The sequence below is a fragment of the Mobula hypostoma genome, chromosome 25 (assembly GCF_963921235.1).
Source record: "Mobula hypostoma chromosome 25, sMobHyp1.1, whole genome shotgun sequence".
NCBI lineage: Eukaryota > Metazoa > Chordata > Chondrichthyes > Myliobatiformes > Myliobatidae > Mobula > Mobula hypostoma.
The window spans coordinates 27,944,794-27,969,175 of record NC_086121.1 but is presented as its reverse complement, the minus strand read 5'-3'; the positions used below and the strand labels follow the sequence as shown (position 1 = coordinate 27,969,175).

The 24,382-nt window shown below is 38.0% G+C and overlaps 1 protein-coding gene across 3 annotated transcripts in view; it reads left to right on the top strand.

The window, feature by feature from the left end:
- vps13d (vacuolar protein sorting 13 homolog D) overlaps positions 1 to 24,382 on the top strand; it is a 323,941-nt gene that overhangs the window by 202,287 nt on the left and 97,272 nt on the right. For all 3 annotated transcript variants that reach the window (XM_063033119.1, XM_063033121.1, XM_063033120.1), the window contains 8 exons: positions 2,249 to 2,424; positions 4,121 to 4,244; positions 8,375 to 8,610; positions 10,086 to 10,203; positions 14,437 to 14,600; positions 15,437 to 15,545; positions 21,520 to 21,696; positions 23,388 to 23,507. In XM_063033119.1, coding sequence (XP_062889189.1) covers positions 2,249 to 2,424; positions 4,121 to 4,244; positions 8,375 to 8,610; positions 10,086 to 10,203; positions 14,437 to 14,600; positions 15,437 to 15,545; positions 21,520 to 21,696; positions 23,388 to 23,507 — 1,224 coding nt within the window. The remainder of the gene's footprint in view (positions 1 to 2,248; positions 2,425 to 4,120; positions 4,245 to 8,374; positions 8,611 to 10,085; positions 10,204 to 14,436; positions 14,601 to 15,436; positions 15,546 to 21,519; positions 21,697 to 23,387; positions 23,508 to 24,382) is intronic.

Below are 24,382 nucleotides of genomic sequence, written 5' to 3'. Positions count from 1 at the left end.
TAGTATTATTGTTTAGGCAACGTTCCTCTTCGTCTCAATCTGCTTTTCATTAGTTCCTTTCCAAGTTCAAAAACCCAGTTTCTTCAGTCATTAAATCACAGCATTCTGATTCTACTAAGGGTCAATCTAGTGGCTGTTTAGTTTATAATTTGTATACTTATAATTTATATAATTTCATAATCCTCACCATATAAGTCATAAATGAAAATCCAATCGGTATTTTGAAGGTATATAGCCTTAAACATCTGCAAGGCACCAAGCAAATAATAATTTCTCTATAATGGATTAATTGAAATGTTACCTGCCTGAATAGGCACTTTGGAAAAAATTGTCACAAACTAAATGAAGAAATGTAGTGATATTCATGACTCAGCCAATATTATATCCTTCACTGAATTCCACCAGTTTCATCTCTTCAGTAATTTCTGGTGTATTGCCTGATGATCGCTTGAAATCAGTATTTATAGCTCTGCCAAAAATTCCTGGAACTATTGACTGCGAAAGTTATAGAACAATCAGTCTTATGAGTCACATAATAAAGATTTTTTTGAGAGTCGTTCTGAGTCGAATTAAAAAAAAGTTAAAAACAGAAACTTCTAAACTGAAATATGGGTTTATTGAGGATAGAGGAACTAGGAACGCAATTTTCATACTACGAGTGCTTTCAGAGAGGGCAATTGAATATCAAAATGATGTCTTTTTATATTTTATTGATTTCACTAAAGCATTCGACAAAGTGCAACGTGAAAAATTATTTCAAGTTCTCGCTAAACTAAACATTGACAGAAGGGACCAACAACTGCTTCAAAATTTATATGGGAATCAGATGGCGGCAGTAAAAATTGATAATATAAGCAGTTGGACTAAAAGTCAAAGAGGAGTTAGACAGGGATGCATTGCCTCACCGGAACTATTTAAATATCCATAGTGAAATGATTCTCAGAGAAATAGAAGACCTAGATAGGATAATAATTGGAGGTGTTAACATCAACAATATAAGATATGCAGACGATACCACCCTAATAGCAAGTGCTGCAGAAGACCTACAAATCCTCCTAGACAAAGTAGTCAAACAAGTGCAGATTTTGGTCTAACAATCAACTGTAAAAAAAACCAAATGTATGGTGATATCAAAACAACAGGATACTCCCAACTGCCAATTGTACATCGGTAACCAAGAGATTGAACAAGAGACCAGCTTTAATTACCTTGGCAGCTTTATATCACAAGATGCTAGAAGTAAGGTAGAAATAAAAAGAAATGCCATTGCCAAAACCAACTTCCAAGAAATGAAACCCATTTTTACCAACAGACACACTTCTATGACAACAAGGCTTAGGCTACTAAAATGTTACATCTGGTTAATCTTGCTGTATGCTTCCAAAACGTGGACTATAACACCAGAACTCCAAAGAAACTTAGAAGCGACAGAAATGTGGTTTCTTAGAAGAATGCTGAAAATATATAGAGATAGGGTAACTAATGAGACAGTACTCCAACGTGCCCAAACAAAAAGATCTTTAATGAGAACATTAAATGAGAGGAAACTTAAATTCCTGGGCCATGTCATCAGAAAGGGAGAAATAAAATCCCTTACATTACAAGGCCGTGTGCCTGGGAAACGCGGAAGAGGAAGGCAAAGAAGAAAATATATGGACATTGTGAAAGAAATAACAGATCTAAATGTGCGAGATATCATTGACACTGCGAGGGATCGTTCAATGTGGAGAGCCATGATCGCCCAAGCGTGTAATGCGCAAGGCACATGAAGAAGAAGTAATTTCTGCAACTTTGTTGATTTCAAGTTAGCTTCTGAAGGCACTTCTTTACAATGTTTGTTTCTGTCAGTAATAGATATGATAAGGAAAGTCAATCAACTCATCTGCTCATCCATTAAGAAAGAGTATAGTGATACGAACATGATATTTAATTCTTAAATAATTAAACTTTTTACCTAAACCACCATTGTTGAGTGCACTTTACCTCCTACTTCATATATAAACCAAAAATGTTTGCATTTCAAAAGTATTTCATTAGAGTTTAAATATTTGATGCAACCCCAGAGCAGTATAACCATGTAAATGTTTCTACCTCACCTTCTTTCTCCCTTGAATCCTTTCATTCTCACTTTGCTTAGACTGGATCCCAGACTCAAATGTGCCAAAATTATGATTAATTTTCTGGGGATGTTAGTACCACTTCTTGATTCCCCCAACAATATAATATTCATTTGAACTTTCTTTTTCAGGGGACACAAAATCCAGATGGTTACATTTCAACTCTCCCTGGTGCCAGCGTGGTTTTCCACTGGCCAAGGAATGATTATGATCAGTTATTATGTGTGCGCTTGATGGATGTTTCCAACTGCATTTGGTCAGGAGGCTTTGAGGTGAACAAGAATAGTTCCTTCCACATAAACATGAGGTGAGAATTGTACCCAGATAAATGAAATAAGGTAGCTTAGATCAGGATCTTTCATGGATATACTTGGCAGAAACTGGTGTGTAGTGCCATCAGTAATACATGTGACAGGTTTGCTCTGATCTAAACAATTACTGTTGCAAATTTCCTTTATGAGGCAATTTTATTCCCTTTACAGAGCTTGTGGACTTTGTATAAGTCTGGGCACCACCATTATTAATATTAATAAACTGTTCAGAATGATAAATACTCTTTTACTCCCTTTTGGGTCTTTTTCTCATTGGCCTCACATCAAAGAGTTTGAGTTCATTAGCGCCTATCAATATCTCCAGTGGAATAGTTGAATTAGTGGGAGATTGTGAAAACCTAGTGTATTTTCATTGATTGTATAAGTTTTTCAGAACTTTCAGCAGTTTGTGCTACTTAGTTGTTAGTGCAATGCCATTTGTTCGGTTTATCCTTAAAGGAATTTTGTCTATATTTGGATTTCACTAAGATCTGAAGTCCACACTTTTTTTCTCCTTTAGATTTCCTTTTGGATTTTTTTTAACTGCTTGACTGGGTTTTTAAATGTTTGCTCGTTGGTGGAAAGATCGGTAGGATTACATTCTAGTGACCAAAATAGTGGAGCAAAAGAGCCCAATCTTTTTAGGGTGTGGCTTTTGGTTTAAAATTGAGCACTTAAAATTAATATTTCACTGTCAATGCACTGTATGGTTAGGCTAACAACCAAGTTTGAACTTTTAGTGAAAATTTATCTTCATCAGTCTTGATGAAGAGTTTCGGCCCAAAACATCGACTGGTTAGAACTTCACTATTTTGCCTCTTAATTAAAGCATATTATAATTCTGAAATTAGTTAAAACACCTGGATAAAATATTAATGTGCAGATCTTATAGGCTTAGTCACATGTTATAAATTTTAACTGTTGCTGTACACCTTTTCCTTTTGGCTTTAATGGCATGTTATATTGTGGAGTTCAGGTATAGTTTGATTTCCTATTTAATGCTGGACCATTTAATTTTAGGTGCTATTTCAATAAATGTGGCGCATTTTGCCTCAGCATCCCTATAGCAGAGACTGAAAAATGATCACACATTCCCATTCTTGAGTCTGTTGTTGCAATTCCTGGGAGAAATTTCTGTGTGGGAGAATAAAGTTATTGTTGGAGGTTAACCTCATGATTAACTATCTAAAGCCAGTCTAACTGTCCACAGAGTAATAAAGTAGAGATTTTTGGGGAAAATTACTGCAAAACCTTTCCTCATGAAAAATCAGAGCGACACAGAGGTAAGCCACCTTTTAGCCAGAGGGTGATGAAATCTGTGGAGTTTATTGCCACAGATGTGTGTGGAGGCCAAGTCTTTGGGTATATTTAAAGCAAAGCAGAGGTTGATAGGTTCTTGATTAGCAAGGGTGCCAAAAGCTAAGGGGAGAAGGCAGGGGAACAAGAGTTGAGAGGGAAAATAGATCAGCCATGATCAAATGGTGGATCATATGGCCTAATTCAGCTCCTATGTCTTGTGATGAGCAGGAAGATCTAAATAAAAATGGGTAAATTTATTTTTAAAACTTCATTAACAGCCATGCAACAAAGTGTAATTTCTTTGTTTACAGCTTTCTTTCTCATTATTGTTGCTTATCTCTTAACAAGACGGTTGAAGATTTTAACATCTCTCACCTACATTTTGTTTTACAGGGATACACTAGGGAATTGTCACCTTCTACGGGTAGAAATCACTCTTAAAGGAGCAACATACCATATTGCATTTAGTAATTCTGAACAGCTGCCACCACCCTTTCGCATTGATAACTTTTCAGAGGTAAATCTCTATGGAAAATTATTACTGCATCTACAACATAATTATGGTTTTACACAGAAACTCCCCTATTTGCTGTCACAAGCTGGATATGTTACATTGATCGATGTTGATTAGGTATGTATACAAAATGCATCATTCTTTGAACTTAATGGCACTTTACAATAAACTAACCTTCGGAGAGAGTTTCAGCCACTCTGAAGTAGACTTGACAAACATTGGATAGCAAACACGTATGTTAAGGGAAGGAGTAGCTCTGTCAAAATTATCTCGTGTCCCCTTTTGGCCCTCTTGCTTTCCTTCTTGAGTGCATTTTGCATGCTTTATACTCCAGGAATTCACTCGATCTCAACTACATCTATTGGAACCATGCCAGGTCCTCGATATCTCTTGTAATCCAGGGTTCGCTGCTCCTGCAAGCTTTGCCCTTCACTCTTAACAGTGAAGACCCTTGAGGTCTCACTACCTGACCTTTTAAAGTCTCCCACTTTTCTGTGGTCCCTTCATCTGCAAATAACCTACTCTGAACAATCTTTGCAAGTTGTGTCTCATATTGTCACAATTCCCCCTGTGCAAATTTAGATCTTGAACCTGTCCTTTTTCATATCTATTTTAAAACAGAATAGAACTATGGTCACTCATCCCAAAGTGCTTCCCATTATCACCTCAGTTACTTGCCCCTGCCTATTACCCATGAGTAGGGCAATCTTTCCTCTCTCCCTAGTAGGGCCCTCTACATATTGCCCAAAAAAAATTTCCTGGATGCACTTAACAAATTCCGCCTTACCTTAGCCCTTAGCAGTATCAAAGTTCCAGTCTTCGTTACAAAAATTTTAAATCCCCTAATATGACGACCATATAATTCTTAAAACTCTGCAGAATTTTCATGTATATTTTTTCTTCTAATTCCCATTGAGTATTAGTATAATCCCAGCAATATAATCATCCCCTTTTATTTCTCAGCTCCACCCAGAAAGCATCTTTGGATGATCCTCCTGTAATTTCATCTCTTGACCGTAGTTGTGCATTGCCCTTTGTCTAAAATCCTTCCTGCACACAATATTCCAGATGTGGTTTAACGAGGGTTTGCATACCAACTGAATATAGCCCTATGGATCTTTTTGTGCTTGTTCAATATTTAAAGATCTATGTACTGCACTTGAAGATCCATATCCCTTTTCAATGCATTTTAAAAATCTATTATTTTTAGATCCATCATCTTCATCTACAGAAATGTTTGCCATTGTTTTGTCCATTCACTTAATCTGTTGATATTTCTGTTTTAATGCTTCCTCTTTTATTGTTTGTGCATTAACTTGGATTTGTGGCTTTCTATTATTTAAAACTTTGGTAAATGTATTGAATAGTTAGATTATTATTATTGTTCTCTCAGGTACAGAGGTACAGTGGAAAACTTGTCTTGCTTACAGTTCATTTAGATCAATTCTTTATAACGGCTTTGAAGTATTACAAGCTCAAACAATAATGAGGTAGATTGATGTCAAGAGTCCATCTTATCATACCAGAAAACCATTACAAAAGCCTTATAAAAGCAGGATAGAAGCTGTTCTTGAGCCTGGTGGCACAGGCTTTCAAGCTTTTGCATCTTCTACGCAAATGGAGGGGGAAGAAGAGAGAATGTTCTGGGTCGATAAGGTCTTTGGTTATGTAAGGTACTGAGAAGCATAAACAGGGTATGATCAGGAGGCTCTTTTCTATAATATACTGAGCTGTTTCTTGTGATCATGAGCAGACCAGTTGCTATATCAAGCTATGATGCATCCATATAGGATGCTTTCTATAGTGCATCTATAAAGTTAGTGAAGGTCAAAGGGGTTTGCCAAATTTCTTTAGCCTCCTGATGAATTAGAGGTGCTGGTGAGCTTTCTTGGTTGTGGCATCATCATAGTTGGATCAGGACAAGCTGTTGGTGATCATCTTGGAACTTGAAGCATGCGGTAACATATAAACAGGAGTATGCAGACTATCTTCTTTCCAGTAGTAAATGACCAGTTCTTTTGTTTTGCAACCATTGAGGGAGGGTCCCAACATTGTAGATCCTTGTCAGTTAGGTCCTTACAATTTAAGTATCAATTTGAAATCAGCTATATTTTGATTTCGATTATATAACTATTTGTCCTCCATATCGGTTTTAACTAAATCATAATCATTAAAGCTTAACCTTTGGGATTTTTAAATATTATTGTAAAGAGCTAAAATGCTGCTTTTCAGACATGTCATACTCTATTCATTGTAAAACCTCCTTCATTAAAACTAACTTAGTTAACTTCTGCCATTATATGCAATTTATTAATTTCTACAAAATTTGTCAGCTTACCCGTTTTTAACATGTGGTTGAAAATGCTTGAGTTATTACAAGTTTGAATACTCTTCTCATAAATAACTTCTTAAGCTTGAAATATCGAATTAAATTAAAATGTGACTTGATTAGTTAAATTATCTACCTTTTAGAGTAAAAAGAATAATTTTATGAAGACTTTGGGGACTCAATTAATGGTTACCACTTTATATTACTGAAGTCACCTTCATTTTCCCTAGGATTCTTGTAGATTCCTGGAATGAATTGCAGTGCTGCCATGTATCTCTACTTTATAGCTGCAATTTTCTTTGAAGCATGAATATAGCACGTGCTTTGAATTCTCCTTCTCCTTTGATGGTTTACTTACACATTTATTTATCTTTTCTGGTTTAATTATTTTGTATCCTTCATTTTTCCCTTAACCACTTTGATAGAACAAAATTTCTGACTGATAGCTTATTGTATTCCTTTCCATTTATATACAAAATATTAATGCAGTCATTTCCGCTAGGGCTTTCCAGCTCTACTCATTTACTGATTTAATATACTTTTGATCACTCTGTTATCTGTTGATTAATCTCTGGTCCCACCTTTCTTCAGATGCAGCCACCACAGTGGTGCATTTCTGTCTTTTTCCTGTATTAGTGCCAGTAACCCATGTATTAGAATGCATTAGGGATATTCGTGTTAATTTGTTCAATTACTGTAGAAATTTTAACTCAATAGTCCTTTACTTTATTTTCTAATAGCATTACAAATATAATGGCTTACTTCTTCCTATGTTAGCCATGGTGCTCATTCAGGAAATGAATATTTCCCTCACCAATGTTCTTCCAAGCAAGTAACTTCCCACTTTATCATCAGAGAAGCCACGTCTGTAGGGCTTTCAGTCCCACTTGCAAACAATGTTTTCTCTATCCCTTCATAGTATCGTAATATACTTCCCGCTCTAGACAGCCTGTGCTTCAAGTTACCATGTTTGTCATTCTGTCTTCCCTTCTTACTCAACAAGGAAGCAAGTACATTGCGCTTATTGGGTTGGATCATCTCCTGCAGACTCTCATTCTTTTTGTTTCTTGGTTTCTCTGATGTCTAGTGAAAACTGCCTAGGTCAACCCCTTTCTCTATGTGAAGTGTGCCTTGATGTCGCACGTAATATCAGTGATTCTGAACTGACAGTTCATTTCAGAGACATTGATTACAGATGTATTTGCTTCAATAGTCTTGCTATCCACAGTTCATCACATTTTGCAAACCAGACACACAACCTGATCTGTTATCACTTAGTTAATACTACATTTCAGTCTGTTTTGTTTGTTTTAATTTTATGCGTGTAATGTTTCACGAGATGTGAGGAAATGGTAAGGTTGCAGATAAAGCAACATTATTTAAAATTGCTTATTTTTGATAAACATTAGATTAATATTAAATGCTGAAGCCATTTCTGCAACTGTGTACTTATTTTTTACAATATCATCATATGTGGTTACAAATATTGTCAAAGAACAACAAAACAGGCCAGAATATCCAGCTGTAGCAGTTTTAGCTGGGTAATCCAATGCATTTTAGCCCACATGCTCACTAGTTACAATTAGGTTTTTAAGTCTTAAGATCAAACCATTCTTAATTTACAGTGCTTAACCTCTTGTGCTTAATTTTCTGATTCAGAGCAATGCTGAAAATGTTTCAGTCAGTATGACACTTCCTGCAGTCTGACAAATGCAGGCAGCAGCACGCAAACTGTTATACATAGTAAAATCTGCATCTGTCTTCACATCAAGTTCCTGATCTCCCTTCTTTACTTCTGTATCAGGTGGCTATTATTTTCAATCAACATGGTGTGGCAGAGCCAAGACTTAAGACAGAAGTAAAGCCATCAGCGTCACTGGATTATGCCTGGGATGAGCCTGTTCTTCAGCCTTTCATTACGCTATCAGTAAAAGGGGCAGGTTCATCAGAAATTACCTGTGATATGAATGACTTCAAAGAGTCTAAACAGCTTTATTATGAAAATTTCATCTACATTGCTGCCGCCCATACCTTCTCTAGGTAGGCTTTTTGTCGCCATGATTTGTTTCCAGTCTGGTTCTTGTTCTTTGTTGGATTTGATCAATTAGCTATCCCTTGAGGGTGATTTCAGAGTGTCATGATGGGCCTTTTAATGGTTTAAGTTGAAAGGGAGAACTACAGTATCTGAAAATTATTGCATGTACATATTAATATCCTCCAGCTCTTACAACACACATAAAAGTTGCTGGTGAACGCAGCAGGCCAGGCAGCATCTCTAGGAAGAAGTACAGTCAACATTTCGGGCCCAGACCCTTCGTCAGGACTAACTGACAGAAGAGCTAGTAAGAGATTTGAAAGTGGAGGGGGAGATCCAACTTTCAAATCTCTTACTAGCTCTTCTGTATATTGCTTGAATTTCCAGCATCTGCAGAATTCCTCATGTTTGTGTCCTCCAGCTCTTAGATGTTATTTTCACTGTAATTCTTTCAGTATTTAGTCAAGATGAATAGTGAGTAAATAGATGAAGAGCCTTGGTCAGAAACGTTGACTGTACCTCTCCATAAATGCTGCCTTACCTGCTGAGTTCAACCAGAACTTTGTGTGTGTTACAATAGATGAAAGATTTAGAGAACAAGCTTTGCCTGTGAAGGAATCTACTTCACTTTATCTTTGAAAATATTAAAAATTATCATTGATTTCTAGCTTTTTCCCATGCCAAAATCATTTCATCTTGTGGAACAATGTGTTTGTGATTTTGTATACTATTTCACAGATTTACATATTTGCACAAGTGTTTACATTCTAGTATGTAAATCAAAGTATGAAAAGTCAGCAGGAGCTTCAAAAATATTGAATGGAGGAGATTGGAACTAAGGTTCTTACCTACTCTTTTTAAAGAGATAAAGTGAATTGATAATTAAATAAAAAGATCAAGCCGATTGTAATGCTATTGCTGCATGGATCGATACTCTAGAGGAAGCAAAGGAGCCTTCACTATACACAGAATTTAGGACACAATGAAAAAGCCTTTCATAAGTAATGTGTTTTACAGCAAAAATAGATATCAAAATTAGAAGCAATTAAATTGTTTTAATTATAGTGTGCATTAATGTGATAGACATGACTCAGTGGTGTTTGTTTTGGAATTCAAGCTCAAATAAAGAGAGTTCAGCATTCATTCAAGGTTGACATTTGGCAATGCCTAGGATACCATCTGCTGGTAGTGCAGGTTTTCAGATAAGGTGGCAATCTTCTGTCTCCTCTTCTGTCCTATCAAGTGGAAATAACGTATAAGATTTTTTTGTCTCACTATTTATTTTTCCACCAAAACTACCGAAGTAAATTTCATGTGATCCTGTGGAGCCCTACTCTGGATCATGTTAGCTGGTATGTTTCATGTTAACCGTATATTAATCAATTGCTGGAAGTTACTTGGAGATGTGCTGAGGTTGTGTAAGGTGATGTACAGATGCATCACAATCTAGCTTTGTTAAATGTCCTTTGTTTTAAATCAGGCTTGGAGAATATTCTGGAAGGCCTGCTGCTCAAGGTTCAGAGAAGAAAAATATTAGATTTGCAGAATTAGTTCTGGATGTTGCACCCAAAACTGGAAGAGTGATCCTAAAGAAAAAGGTAAAGGGAAATAAAAAATAATTTATGAGGAAATCATATCTTTAACTGTTTTTTCTTTAGAACATGGGATATTTTCACTAGACATTGAACAAAAGCCTTAGATCCATCCAGTAGAAAAGTTGTAGTTATTTTTTATTTTGTGCCATCTATATATTTGTGCACTTTTTGCTTTCATCTCTTAATAATATTTCAATTATTTAAGGGAACAGTGCTACCTCTTCAATTATTCATCACTGAAACCGGTAGAAAGCGGGTGTTGTCAGACTATTTGACCCAGGGAAAATATTGTACGAGGCCAATTAAATTCCAAATTCTTAAGGAGTTTTACCTTCTCCAAGCTTAGGACACTGATATTAATTATAGCATTACTATAACACAAATGAAGACATTCAACACATCTCAAGGGCTATAGTCCATCAGGTAAGATGGCACAACTCTTTGCGTGCAGCTCCAATGGGAATCATCAAATATTCCGTTTAGGCATAATACAGTTGAAATTCATGGCCACAGCTATGGATACTTCAGTAAGCAGCATTGTTTTGAGATGCTTAAAAAATCTAACGATACTCAAAGTTTCCAAACCTTTGCCGGCATACTCAGGTCACGTGTAGTTCCCCTTTAAGAAAATGGAAGCAGGGATGCCACGCAAGTCTACAGGTAAAATTAAAATTCAGAGGCCTTAGACTTCCACTCCCATATATCACGCTGGCAAATGTGCAGTCTCTGGAAAATAAAACTGAAGAGCTCAGAGCAAGATTACTCTATCAGGGACATATCAGAGGCTGCTGTGTACTCTGCTTTCTGGAAGCATGGCTCATGCCTGCAATTTGGAATGCAACACTGCAGACCAATGGCTTCATCACTCTCCACAAAGACAGAACAGCTCAGTCTTTCACAGGCAAAGGAGGTGGAGTGTGCTTTTATGATTAACTCATCATGACACACAAATGTGGCAATTCTGTCTCAGTAATGCTCACCCAACCTGGACCATCTCATGGTCAAATGTCATTCATTTTATCTGCTTAGGGAGTTTCCTGCCAACATCATAGTAGTGGTGTACATTCCACCTTAGGTTAACATCAGGCAGGCACTGGAAGAGCTGAGCAACATAATCAGCAGGCATAGAACAGTGCATCCTAATGCCTTCCATATCATTGCAGGAGATTTCAACCAGGCCAGCTTGAAGCAGTGTCTGAACAACAATCACTAACATATCACTTGTTAAACCAGAGCACCCAACACACTTGACCACTTGTACCACCATCAAGAATGCTCGCATGCCACCTCACACCCACAGTTAGAAAAGTCCGATCACCTGGCTATACTTCTACTCTCAGCTTATAGGCAGGGACTGAAAACAGCAGCATCAGTGATGAGGTCCAAGACGGTATAGTCAAGGGATGTGGAGGAGCACTTACAGGACTACTTTGAGTCAGTGGACTGGACAATATTCAGGGATTCACCCGTGTCTGAATGAATCCACCACAGTTGTCACTGACTTCATCAGGACTCATGTGGATGTGTATGTGCCTTCAAGAAAATACTAGATATAGTCAAACCAAAAGCTGTGGATGAACTTGGAGATTTGTTGTCTGCTGAGGGCTAGATCTGTTGTATTCAAGACCAGTGATCCAGAATTATACAAGAAGTCCAGGTGCAACCTACAGAAGGCTATTGTAAGAGGGGGAAAAACAGTTGCGATTGAAGTTAAAGACCTAATCAGGCACACCTCAGCTCTGGTAGGGTTTGCAGGCCAGTACTTCGTACAAAGTGAAACTTAGCATCACCGCCATTCATGATGTTTCACTCTCAGATGAATTCAACACCTTTTGTGCACACTTTGAAACGGAGAATAAAACTACACCTGCGTGATCCCTGCAGCATCTGATGACCCTGTGATCTCTGTCTTGGAGACTAATAACAGAACATCTTTCAAGAGGGTGAGTCCTTGCAAGGCGTCAGGCCCTTATGTTGTATGTTGTACCTTGTAGGGCTCTGAAAACCCGTGCTAACCAATTGGCAGAAGTGTTCAAGGACAACTTCAGTCTTTCACTGCTGCAGTCGGAGGATTCCACCAGCTTCAAAAGGATGACAGCCATTCTAATGTCCAAGAAGAGCAGGGTGAGCTTCCTCAACAATTCTCACCCAATGGCACTCAGATCTACTGTGATGAAGTGCTTCGAGAGGTTGGTCATGGCTAGGATCAACTCCTGCCTAAACATGGACCCGGACCTGTGGCTATTTGCCTATCGTCACAATAGGTCTACAGTGGATGCAGTCTTACTGGCTCTCCACTTGGCCTTGACCAGAATAACCCACACCATGCTGCTGTTTATTGACCATAGTTCAGCATTCAGTACAATCATGCGCTCAGTTCTAATCAACAAGCTCCAAATCTTGAGCCTCTGTACGTCTTTCTGCAACTGGATCCTTGACTTCCTCAATGGGAGACCACGGTCTGCGGATTGGAAATAACATCATCTCCTCATTGGCAGTCAACACTAACAAACCACAAGGATATGTGCTTAGCTCAGTGCTCTTCTCTGTCTACTCACTGTTGTGTAGCCAAGGAACAGCTCAAACGCTATTTATAAATTTGCCAACCAGACAACTGTTATTGACAGAATTTCGGATGGTGATGGGGGAGGGGGGGTAATGAACAGAAGCGAGATAGATTAGCTGGTTTGTGTTGCAACAACAACCTTGCAGTCAATGTGAGTAAGACCAAGGAATTCAGGAAAGGGAAGCCAAGGGAACACACACCAGTCCTCATCTAAGAATCAGAAGTGGAAAGGATAAACAATTTCAGGTTCCTGGTTGCCAGCATCTCTGAGAATCTATCCTGGGCCCAACATATTTATGCAAATGCAAAGAAGACATTACAGTGGTTATACTTCATTCAGAGTTTGAGGAGAATTGGTATGTCACCAGAGACACTTGCAAATTTCTTCATATGTACTGTGGAGAGCGTTCTAACTTGTTGCATCTGGTATGGAGGAGCCACTGCACAGGATTAGAAAAAACTACAGAAAGTTGTAAACTTAGCAGCTTCGTCATGGGCACTAGCCTTCCCAGCATCCAGGACACCTTCAAAAGTCAATGTCTCAAAAAGGCAGCATCCTTCGTTAAGGAGCTCCATCTCTCAGGACATGCTGTTTTCTCTTTGTTACCATCAAGGAAGAGTAACAGGAGCTGGAAGACAGACATTCAACGTTTCAGGAACAGCTTCTTCCCCTGTGCTATCAGATTTCTGAATGGACAGTGAATCCATGAACACGGCAGCATTTTTTTTCCTTTTTGCACTAATTATTTGATTTATATATATATTTACCGTGCTTTACATTTTTATTATATATTGCAATGTACTACGGCTGCTAGAGAGCAAATTCCATGACATATTTCACCTGGGCTATAAGATTGAGTCACACAGGAAAAAAATAAATTTTTGGAATAAGGTCTGTAAAATGTAAAGAGTCTTGGAAGAGAAGTTTTAATTTAGTAACTACTGTATGGCTCTCTGGCAATTAATAGGAATTTTAGTTCTGTATATTTGCTGGAGCACAGAAGAATAAAGGTCCTTCCATGTTTCAATCATAGACAAGCTCATCAGCTGTGGAGTTGTAGCTGAATAATAGGCTGAGTGTTGAATAGTCAACATTGCTGTTATCTGTATTCATAAAAGATCATGTTGACAATAGGTAGGGGAGATGTTTTGTAAATAGGAACATTTTAAAAGAACTAAGCTTTGTAACTTTAATTTTCTATGTGTGTTCATAGAAGTTGTACAAAAGTGATTCAGACATGCACTGTTCCTATCTGCTTCAAACTTAAATGAACACAATTGATTTGAGGTGTGTACATTTCTTTAAGGGCTTGTTTCTGCAAGCCCACCATCTATTGGAAGATATTTATGATGGTTGGTTAAAAGCACAGTTGATATCATTTGTAATGCCTTCATGGATGTATAATGATTTGGCGTACAATGTAAATGTTTGCATATGAAGAATGGCAAGTTCATCAAGTTACTGGAGATAGTTAGTCTCCTCAACCTGTAGCTGGTAAATTATAGATAAGTTTTGGGCTTAAATGGAGGGCAATCAGGAAAAAGACATTGCAGTTGAACTGACTCTTTTCAGTGACAGAAAAAAAATTGTCATACTTTAATTAGCATGTATCTCGCTTGCTTTGCCTGTAAAACATAGTAAAATTCTACTCAAATCTTTGTAAATGTAGGAACCAGGTAAAAGATCACAGCTTTGGCGCATGACTGAAAGTGGAATGCTATGCCACGAGGGTTCTTCTCCACCTCATAATCCCAACAAACCCTCTTCTAATAAACAACCAAATTCTGGATTGGTCCTTGATATTGCAGGCTTGAGTGCTGTCACCGACTGCAGGTAAAGTATGGCAAAGCTAAAGAGGTGTAAGAGATAAAAGTTAATTTTCAGACCATCATTATGTCAATAATAGTATTGATTACTGTTTATGTCTTGTGCTACATCTCGTAATCGTCAATGGCCAGTTTGTCTTCAATTAATCAAGTACAGCATGAGGATGATTAAATATACAAGTATTTTCTTGATTGCCTCTCTGGATTGAATATTGAATAGTCATTCCTTAGAATGTTCAGTGGTGGAGTAGTGCCTACAATAATAAGACTTTAAAGTCAATTAAATGACTTTTTCTAGATGGCTCAGTCTTAATTGTCTGGTTTTTGAATAATTGGCTGCCGCAGTTCAATACTTAATTGTTCCATTCAAATGAATGAATAAGGTATATCTCATCTTATCGCTGTTATGAATTATGTTAGTTTTATCTTTCCTCTTACAAAGTCAATGCATTTTCCACAGCAGTTGCTCATCCAAGTGGCCGTTCTTCAGTCTATTGATTGACTGACTGTTCTTCCAGTTGGTAGGCAAACATTACAACTCAACTTGAAACAGTTAACTTCCAAAATTCTTACATATATGGTCTAGGAGATGGTGATTGATAGGATTAAACTGAGGAAGTTTTCCCCTCATTAGTTCAGGGATGTTGAAAGGTTAAATGTTACAGTCCTGATGTCACCCTGGATTTTTATCAACCCGGCACTGAACGTAAGATTTCATGTTCTGTTTTTATAATTACATCAAGCAGCATATATATTCAATAAGTTATCAAGAAAGTTACATTTTATACTTAGTTGTAGGTACATCATCTGTGTATGTTTCATTACTACTTTATCTATTTGCAGGTTTGAACCACTGATGGTGAGAAAGCCAGAGCGACGTCGCAGCACCACCCAGAGTTGGTATTTCCAAGATGGTCGTCTGAGCTGTGGCCAACCAAGAATGGTAGTACAGGTGAGAGCCATGGCAGTGCCAAAATAAATTCTCGTGTCTACTTTCAGCCGTTGCTTAGTCAATAAGAAAGTGACTGCACCGGTCCTTGTAGGTTGCATGGAAAGAAATGCAGGATTTAATATTAGGAGCTGAGAATGATGGTGGTGGGAGATGACACACAGGATGATTTGAGGACCCTTCTTTTTGTCAATGCATTTAGTTTGGTATTGAAACACCACAGTAGAATCCTGATTTAGGAAATTCAACTTGAGTATATTGCTTTTAATTTTTTAATTTGGATAACTTCCAAACATTACTAATGGCAGAGCAGTAAGCACAAGTACATCAACTTTGTATTTGCAGAAATTTTATAAACCTAAGCGTGGAGAATGGAGAATAGAGAACTGAGCATAGAACTGTACAGCACAGTGAGGGCCCTCCAGCCTATGATGTGCTGACTCATATAACTCTATTCCATGATCAATCTAACCCTTCCCTGCTACATAGCCCATAGCCTTCCATTTTTCTTACATCCATCTGCCTATCTGAAAGTCTCTCAAATGCCCCTATTGTGTCAGCCTCAACCACCACTCCGGGCAGTGAGTTCAGGCACCCACCATCTCTGTGTAAAAAGAGCAAACCTATCTTGGACATCTCACCTAAACTTTCCTTCATTTATCTTAAACAGATGTGCTGTAGTATTGACCATTGCCACCCTGAGAAAAAGGTGCTGGCTGTCCACTCTATTTGTGCCTCTCACAATCTTGCACATCTCTATTAAGTCACATCTCATCCTCCTTGTTTCAAAGAGAAAAGCACTAGTTCCCTCAACCATTCCTCATAAGATGGTCTTTTATCCCATCAGCATACTGATAAATCTCTTCCACACCCTTTTTAAAGCTTCCACATCCATCCTCTAATGAGGCAACAAGAACGGAGTCCAATATTCTAAGTGTGGGATGACCATAGTTTTATACAGCTGCAACATCACCTCGTAGCTCTTGAACACAATCCCCCAACCAGGACAGCGTACCATAAACTATCTTAATCAAAAGTAACAGAAAGAAATTTATGTTCATATTTAAGCTGTGACATAATGCTACTTCCATTAAAATATCAAATCCCCACTTTCAAATCGCCAATTTCTAACTTCAAAGGAATAGATCCTAATTTGCACCAACTGGTCTTATAAATCAGTATTGGAAGTTCAGGGGTAATTTATGCTGCATTTGCTACTAAAACGATATGTTCTTTCTAAGAGATAGTACCCTAATTCTCCAGGCCATCATCTAGTTAGGGCTTTGTATAGCTGGAGCATAACATCTACCCCGATGTACTCTGTATGCCATGAGCTTTTATGTTTACTTCCTGTGCCTGTCTGCAAGATTTTAATGACTGATGTACACCGGCTCCTAAGCGCCTTTGTATTTCCAGAGTTTATAATTTTTCATTGTTTAAAATGTTCTTCAGTGCATAATGGATGTCATATTTGTTGGTATTAAATTTCATTTGTCACACCTAATCATTTAAATATTAATAGAACAGTACAGCACAGGAACAGGCCCATCGGCCCACAATGTTGTGCTAACCAATTGAATTAGTAATCAAATGGCTAACTAATCTCTTTTGCCTACATGATGTCCATATCCTTCTATTTCCCTCATATGGCTTTAAGGTAAGGGGTGGGAAGTTCAAGGGGGATATTAGAGGAAGGTTTTTTACTCAGAGAGTGGTTGGTGCGTGGAGTACACTGCCTGAGTCAGTGGTGGAGGCAGATACACTAGTGAAATTTAAGAGACTACTAGACAGGTATATGGAGGAATTTAAGGTGGGGGTTATATGAGAGGCAGGGTTTAAGGGTCGGCACAATATTGTGGGCCGAAGGGCCTGTACTGTGCCGTACTATTCTATGTCTATGTCTATATTCGTATGTCTATCTAAGCGTCTCTTAAAAGTCTCAAATGCTTCTGCCTCTACCCAGGCGGCGCATTCCAGGCACCCATCACTGTGTGTGTGTTTAAAAAAAATTGCCTCTCTCATCTCCTTTGAAATTACCCCTCCTCTCTTTAAATACTTGCCCTCTGGTATTAGACATTGCAACTCTTAGAAAAAGTCTACTCTATCTATGCCTCTCATCTTGTAAACCTCTATTAGGTCTCCCATCAGCCTCTGCTGCTCCAGAGAAACCAACCCAGGTTTGTCCACCCTCTCACTGCAGCACTGTAATCCAGGCAACATCCTGATAAACCTCCTGTGCACCTTCTCGAAAGCTTCAACGTCCTTCCTATAATGGGATGACTAGAACTGTACACAATATGCCAGATGTGTCCTAACTTGAGATTTATAAGGCTGCAATATAACTTCCTGACTTTTGAACATTGCCCCAACCAATAAAGGCAAGTAAGCCATATGCCTTCTTAACCATCCTATCAACCTGTGTAACCACTTTCAGGGAGCAATGAACTAGGATCCCAAGATCCCTCTGCCATCAACACTGTCCAGGATCTTGTCCTTAACAGTGTACTGTCTCCCTGTATTTGACCTACCAAGGTGCAACACCTCACATTTAGCCAGGGTAAACTCCATTTGCCGTTTCTCTGCCCATATCTGCAACTGATCTATATCCAGTTGTATTCTTTGCCACCCTTCTACACTATCCAAAACAACACCAATCTTCATATTACCTGCAAGATTACTAATCCACCCATCCACATTTTCAGATAGAGCAGAGGTCCCAGTACAGATCCCTGCAGAACACCACTAATCATAGACCTCCAGCTAAAATAAGTCCCTTTGACCACTACCTTCTGTCTTCGACTATAATCCATATTTTCACATTTCTTCCACCGACACCAAAACTAGATGAAATATAGGTTTAATATGACCTATATTTTTGACCTATATTTTGCCCCAGCTATGGGTAAATAGCCCCACCGTCTTGTGGGAAACTTTGAGAGAGAGAGAGAGAGAGAGAGAGAGAGAGAGACAAAGGCAATGGCAGTAAACCCAGACAAAAAATCCAGAGTGGAGCCCCTAAGGCAACCAAGCGTCACTGAACATCCTTCTGGCAGCTCCTGCATCCAAGCTGGTGCCAAACGTATTGCTTCGCTTTCCTTTGGACTTCACTGCCTTTCAAGACAGCTGCCATCATGATCATCATATTTTACAAATCCATGCTGACTTTATAAATATCTGAAAAGCAGAAATAAACTGGAAAGCTAGTTACTTATCAACTATCCAACACCAAGTAGCTCATTTCAACTTGAAAACACTTCCTTTTGTTTTGTCATAGAATAGTGTAGTACATGCCCTTCTGCCCACGATTTTGTACTGACCTTTAACCTGCTCTACGATCAATCTAACCTTTCCTTCCCACATAGCCCTTCATTTTTATTTCATTCATATGCCTATCTATGTGTTGACCATCAACGGAACTAGGTTAGGAAATTCACTACGCAACTCATAATTATTTGAAACTCACGTGTTAGTGCCCCTGCACAAACAACAACCTAACTATGTTGAGCCCGGGTCAACAGTTTAAAACATAAATACTACTGTTCCCTCTGTACCAATACTCACTCAGGCAACTTGTGAAATTTATAACACTGAAATAAGGGATATCCTTTGGCCAGATGATCAATCTTTTCTTCTCCCAGCCCCTGGTGTGGGGTTTCTTCCTTGTGATGGTGGAGAGTTATCGGTGGTAGCATGCTCAAAGTGTCCACTTTTATATTCATTCCTTACCAATTCAAATATTGCATTCCAGTGTCATTGGCTGTAGGTTATGTATCTGACCTTTAACATCTTTTTATTGGCTCTGCTCCAGGCCAGCATCTATTTATTGTCTTCTTCCCAGCAGGTGGCAATCGATAATTTATGGCTGTTTTTTCTTAATCAGCAATGAGCTTGATTCATGCAAAATAATTGCTGACTCCAACAGTCAAAAACTTGCATGTTATATCCAACCAAAGAACATCTCACAAATAACTTCTTATTTGGAAATTATCTCTAGCAGGTTACTTGACGCATCATTGTGTCTTTAAAACACTGATCAAGCCAAGCAACTAATACACACAATGGAGGACGTAAAACAGTTCCACAAAATGGCAGCCTCAATCTCCAAGCACTTGGCAGGAACAGAAACAATTGATCTGTCTGTTTCCATTGTCCTTGACCCATTTGAGTTTGACATTTTCTTACATATTTCAAATCCGCCATGGCCATCATAAGCAGTGTCTTAAACGTCCCTAATGTATCTGCCTTTACCACCATACCTAGCAATACATTCCATCCACTTGCCACTTTCTTTGTGTAAAATAAGAATCTTCCTCTGACATCCACCCTATAGCTTCCACCAGTCACTTTAAAAGTATGTCCTTTCATGTTAGCCATTGCTACCCTGGAAAAATGGCACCGGCTGTCCACTCTATCAATGTCTCTTATCAAAGTCTCAACTTATCCTTCTTCTTTCCAAAGAGAAAAGCCATAGTTCACTCAGTCTTTCCTCATAAGACATGTCCTCTAATCCAGGCTACATCCTGGTATGGTAAATCTCCTCTGCATCCTTTCTAAAGCTTACACATCCTTCTTATAATGAGGCGACCAGAACTGAATACGATACTCAGCAAGTGTAGTCTAATGAGAGTTTTTACTGTAACATTATCTCACAGTTCTTGAACTCAATTCCCTAAATAAGGAAGGCCAACAAATCATTTTTATTTTCCTTTCTTATGTGGTTTTGCTCCAGTACCTTGTGTTTACAAATATTCTTCAGAAGCATTAGTAACTTTTAGAATTTGCCTTTGATCCTAATTCTGTTCCTATTTGCAACTCTATGTTTCAGCAAGAATTCACAAGGAACACATTTTCCTCTTCCTAAGTAATGCTAAGACCAACTGTGCACTTCATCTGGCTGAGATAAATTCAGAATTAAACTTGCTGGTCTATGGTCTATAGTTTGAAACTGTTTGCAGATATTTTGAAGGAAGAAAATTTGTACTTGAGAGGACTTTGGGCAGCAAGTCATTGCTGGTGGATACAGAAAAACTTACCATTAAGACAGCATGAGAGCTGGTGATTTGCTGCTCACTGCATGTTGTGTTCAATGTATTTGGTTTTCTAGGTAATTATGATGTACTTTTGTGCAGAGTAAACCTGGGACAGGCAAATTGCTGAAGATTTCGTTTTTATTCAGATCACTTCAGAAGGTGCTAGTTTTGAAAACAGTCAGTCAGGCTTACAGCATTGTCTTCCAATTTCAACACAAGAAGGTACCCTGTGGAGCTCCACAGAAGCAGAAACAGATGAAACAGAAACAACACTGTAATAAAGACAGGTATTTCAAGATGGTCATTGAAAATCTGGTGCTACGTGTAGTGTACAGGTTTTAAAGAGGCTGTAACAGAGAGAAAGGAATGGAAATTTATTGAGGAGCTGGCAAATAGAGTTAACACCCACATGCCTAAGTGCACAGCCATCTGAAAGAATGCTGAAGCTAGAGTGAATCAGATTTCCTCTATCATTATATCAATGTGAGGGGCAAGTCACCATTTTTATACTTAAGCTTTTACTGAGATTATTTAATAACATCCAGGTGATATATTTTTTAATGTTGCTTAAGAGGCATTAGAACTTCCATGTACACCCTGAGGAAGCAGACAGCTATGATTTGACATGAGATACATGATGGGTGTCTTTATCAAGTGAATGAGCATCACAATTTTTGGTAATGAGTGAACTTTGATCTAGATTAGCCTACACAATGGTGATAGCCAAGCAGAACTTAATGTTGGTTTCAGTGCTTTAAGCAGAAAGTATATGCATTTGAAATGATCTAACAATTCACCTGAACAAAGCATGTGTGCCTCATCTGCAGCTGTATTCAAGTCATGTGTGCCCAGAACATTTAGCAATTTCAGGTTAGGACTGCTTCAACTGAAACACTTTGTGAAAGTCTGATATAAAGAATATTAAATCTATATGATTGTTTATCTAGGTAACCAGAGGCATTTCAGGCTTGTACGATGGAGCAGAAGTAGTACTTGGTCCAGAACCAACCTTTGGCTTCGAACCAGTTCCAGTTGAGCAGCAGTTCATAAACCAGAAAATGAGACCTGGTTCAGGAATTCTTTCTTTACGAGTTATTCCTGATGGTCCTACGCGAGTGTTGCAGGTATGCTGATAAAAAGCAGGTTAATCGAAATGTATTTTCGTCCTTTCTTCTTGTAGAATACAATTATTGTGGTTGATGATCTTTTCCCCTGCAGATTATGATTCCACCCATCAAGCAAAACATGATTTCCCAGCTTTGTTAATCATTTTATCTGTTAGCAGAATCCTTTTTGTATCCTTCAACTTCGTTATGGGCCAGCAAGAGGTCTATCTGGCAAAGACCTCTTGTTTAAATCTGTTTTACTTGCACATGGTTTGATTTTCTTTGACCCTTCCTCTTAATTAGTCTGTACCCATCACTGACAACAAGTCTTTCAACGGTTTCTGCTACTTAGCAAATTTATGAATGTACATTCCTGGTATACCTACTGCTCAGTTTGTTACCACCCATCTCATCTCATGAGAAACCATTCTATTGATTTCATTCCAATTTTGCCCTAATGTTTCCTTTGACAGAGGGAAAATATATGCATGTTTTTAACTGCTGATTGTGGTACCTTCCTGCTATATTAGCGATTCTGTCAATTGAATTTTTTTGCACTCCTCTAATTTCCATCTGTCTTTCCCACTCTGGTCCATTTACATTTGTTCATTTTCTTCCTCAGCTTTATTTTTCATTTTTCCATGCATCTTTGCACAGCTCTCCCTGTCTTTTTTCTCCTTTTCCACCTGTTCTGCAGAATGTTCATTTAATTTCTTTTTCTTGATTCACTAAGTTGATCTATCATTCCGTTAAGTAGGTTGTTCAGTTAGTTACTTCGTCCGTCTAGTTTGTAATATTAGTTGTTTCTTTTTACCCTCCTTTTCTCATTCTCTGTCCTATTGAAATTTGCTCCTGCCTGATCCTCTTGTTATCTTTCCTGACCTCAGGACAAACAGAGTGCTTCAGTGTTACACAGCATACTAACGGGTTCTTCAGCACAACTCATCCATACCAACTAAGTTGTCTATCTAAGTTTATCCCATATCCTCCAGAACCTTTCTGAGTTATTTATTTGTCCACATTTCTTTTAAACACTCTCATTGACTTGTGCCTAGATTCTACCAGTTTCAAAGTACATTTATTAACAACAAATGCATAAATTTTGAGATTTGTTTGCTTACAGGCAGCCACAAAGCAAGAAACCTAAAGAACCCAATTTTAAAAATAAAAAAGACCAACACCTAATGCACAGAGAAAGGGGGAGAAAACACAAACGAGGCACAATTTACCACATCTGATTTACCCACCAACTCTTACGCCTTGTGCTTAAAAAGTCACCATTTTTATACTTAAGCTTTTACTGAGATTATTTAATCACATCCAGGTGATATATTTTTCAATGTTGCTTAAGAGGCATTAGAACTTCCATGTACACCCTGAGGAAGCAGACAGCTATGATTTGACATGAGATACTTTCAGCAATACAGCATTCCTCAGACTGGTTTCTGTGCTCAAGTCACTGACATGCTATTTGACTCCTTGCTTTGCCTGTCAAAAATTAATTTGTCCTTTTACCCCTTAATGCTGTTTCTGCATTTTTCATGTAAGATTGTTTTGTAGATTTCACAGAAGAATTGAAAGGCAAATTTGTTTTCATGTTGTGTTTTAAATTATATAAAGTCACACAAATTCTATTGTTCTTGTACTTTATGAACCAGTCGGTGCTTTCTAAATTTAGTTGGTCCTGTGACCAATATGTCTTGTTACAGATTACCGATCAACAGCATCGCAGAACTAATCGCTCCCTCACGGGAACTGAGGAATATTCAATAGCTGAAATCAGTGAAATTAGGAAGTTAAAGAATTTGGAAGCTGAGCAAGAGTTAGAGGTAATTCTCTGTTTTATTTCAGTCTTTATTTATAATCAGTCTCTGTTTGATTTTTGAACAAGAATTTTCAAAATTCTGTAACAGATTACATAAGAAGAGTGAAAATACCCCAATCTAAAATAAAATTTTCAACTTTATTTACCAGTTGTTAATCATATGCATCTTTCCTTACTAATTATCATTATTGCTTGAATGCAAAAATATTAAAATCCAACCCTTATTTGTCCCTGTATGCCTCTCTAAATGTGTGAGTTGTAGGAGAAAAACAGCTGGAAATAGATTTTAAAATCTCCACATTAATTCTTTGGTGTTCAGCAGCCAGAGCTGTGGATTATTTATTTAAATGCTGTATGATAAGAATATAAAAGGGTAAATATTTCCTCGTCCTTTTCCTTACTTAGTGATTTGAATGTTTTTCTTAAAACAAAGCCATAAGACATAGGAGCAAAATTAGGCCATTTAGTCTGCTGCATCATTCCATCATGGCTGATTTATTATCCCTCGCAACCCCACTCTCCTCTCTTTTTCCCGTAATCTTTGATGACCTTACTAATCAAGACCATGTCAGCCTCCACTTTAAATATACCCAGTGACTTGGCCTCCACAGCCGTCTGTGGCAATGAATTCCACAGATTCTCCACCCTCTGGCTAAAGAAATTCCTTCTCATATCTGTTCAAAAAGGGATGTCCTTGTTTTTCTGAGGCCGTGCCCTCTGGTCCTAGACTGACCCACTATAGGAAACATCCACATCCACTCTGTCTAGGCCTTTCAATATTTGAAAGGTTTAAATAAGATAAGTAGCTGTTTGTTAGTTTGCTGAATGCTTTGCCAAAGGGTGTAAATGATTTTAAGGGAAAATTGATTAATATTTGAA